At 55.6% G+C, this 1,793-nt stretch overlaps 1 protein-coding gene across 1 annotated transcript in view; it reads right to left on the bottom strand.

Moving 5' to 3' along the window:
* ASB1 (ankyrin repeat and SOCS box containing 1) overlaps window positions 1–1,716 on the bottom strand; it is a 12,439-nt gene extending 10,723 nt beyond the window's left edge. Inside the window, exons 1-3 of the mRNA XM_004386501.2 lie at window positions 1,662–1,716; window positions 1,420–1,544; window positions 58–198 (exon numbers count right to left, since the gene is read on the bottom strand). Coding sequence (XP_004386558.1) covers window positions 58–198; window positions 1,420–1,544; window positions 1,662–1,716 — 321 coding nt within the window. The remainder of the gene's footprint in view (window positions 1–57; window positions 199–1,419; window positions 1,545–1,661) is intronic.
* Window positions 1,717–1,793: the final 77 nt, after the last annotated feature.

Genomic DNA, 1,793 nt, shown 5'->3' with positions numbered 1-1,793 from the left:
ATGCCCTCAGCAGGCAGGCAGGCAGGCAGGCATCACGAGCCCCCTCTCCAGGCTCACCTCGCTGAGCATGCCCTCAGCAGGCAGGCAGGCAGGCATCACGAGCCCCTTCTCCAGGTGAGGAGCCAGGGCACAGACTGACTGGCTGCACACTGAGATCAGAGCTCGGGCCTCCTGCCCTGCAGTCCAGAGCCCTCTCCTCTGGGAAGGAGAGGCAGGGAAGCAGTGCAGGATGTGGACAGTGCACTGGAAGGGGGTATGCGGGCAGGGCTCCAAGGCCCCTCCCCACTGAGCTACTAAGGCCCGAGGGTGGGCCTCTCTCTGGCCTCAGCATCCTCACCGGGGCCAGGGGACCACTGGGACAGCCTACGGGAATCCCTCGGCAATGTGGGGCCACCCTCCCAGCCAACAGCAGCAGAGGCAAGTCGTCCAGACTGGGCTCTGAGTCAGTGTCACAGTCAGAACGAGACACCCCACCAAGGATTGCCACGGCCCTGCACTCGCTGATCCACCAAGGCACCAACCGAGCAAGGCACATCCACCTCTTTAAGCTGCAGCTGAGGACACGGCTCGGGATCCAGAAACACCCCCGGGCAACATCTCCTCAGACAAGCCCTGGGGGTTCCCCTTCAGCTGGCCAGGAACGCCAAGGAAAGTTCCAAGGACTCATCACCAAAGGAAAAAGAAACCAAGCCAGTTACCACTGAGACAACTCCCAACTCATGGCGACCCCGTGTGTGTCAGAGTAGAACTGCACTCCACAGGGTTTTTAATGGCTATCTTACAGAAGCGGGTTGCCAGGCCTTTCTTCCATGGCACCACCAGGTGGATCTGAACCTCCAACCTTCTGGTTAGCAGCTGAGCACAAACCCTTTGTGCCACCCAGGAACCAAAGAAATAAATAAAAAAACCAAACCCACTGCCATCAAGTCAATTCCCACTCATAGCGACCCTAGAGGACAGAGCAGAACTGCCCCACAGGGTTTCCAAGGAGTGGCTGATGGATTCCAACTGTCGACCTTTGGGTTAGCAGCCTGAGGTCTTAACCACTGTGCCACCAGGCTCTAAAGAAATAAATACCAACCAAAAATATCAAGAAATGGGGAGAGCCACTGAACCTGAGTGCAAGAAGAAAGGGAAAACAGTATTTGGAAAAACAATACGCAAATATTTAGTCTACAACCTGGCGAATGCTTTCATTCTACTGTTGCATCCACCAGTTGAATTAAGGGCTTCTCTGGGCTTGAGTCATTCACGCGATATCAGCGGGTAATCCACCCGATGTCTTTGTATGACAATCCTCTCTAGGTACTCAGGAATTTTTTTTTTGTTTAACGCTGATACTTGTTCTGATGGAGTAATGCTGAGACACTAAAAGGGACAGAAGAAACGTATTCCCATCTCATTAGAAATCCTTCTCACAGGAAGAAACGAGGCATTAGTTTCAGCACCGATGTAGGCAGTCCTTCTACCAGCCACGGCCATCCTAGTCCGAAGGGGCAGTAAGACACAAAGCGTGGAGGGGGTTCTGGCTGCAGGAACTTCGTCTGCAAGCCAGAGACAGCAGTGCCCCCTCACAGACAGTGAGGGCCCAACAGGAGAGGACGCTGCAGGCCTCTGCTTTGTGAAGACTCACAGGGCCTGAGACCCAACAGCGTGCTCACCTCCGGTGCAGACCCACAGGGCCCGAGACCCAGTGGCCAGAGCACCCAGCAGCATGCTCACCTCCAGTGCAGACCCACAGGGGCCCAAGACCCAACGGCATGCTCACCTCCAGTGCAGACCCACAGGGGCCC

This window comes from Trichechus manatus, unplaced genomic scaffold (genome assembly GCF_000243295.1).
Source record: "Trichechus manatus latirostris isolate Lorelei unplaced genomic scaffold, TriManLat1.0 scaffold00165, whole genome shotgun sequence".
Lineage (NCBI taxonomy): Eukaryota > Metazoa > Chordata > Mammalia > Sirenia > Trichechidae > Trichechus > Trichechus manatus.
The sequence above is the reverse complement of the archived record's forward strand: the minus strand, read 5'-3'. Positions and strand labels throughout refer to the sequence as shown.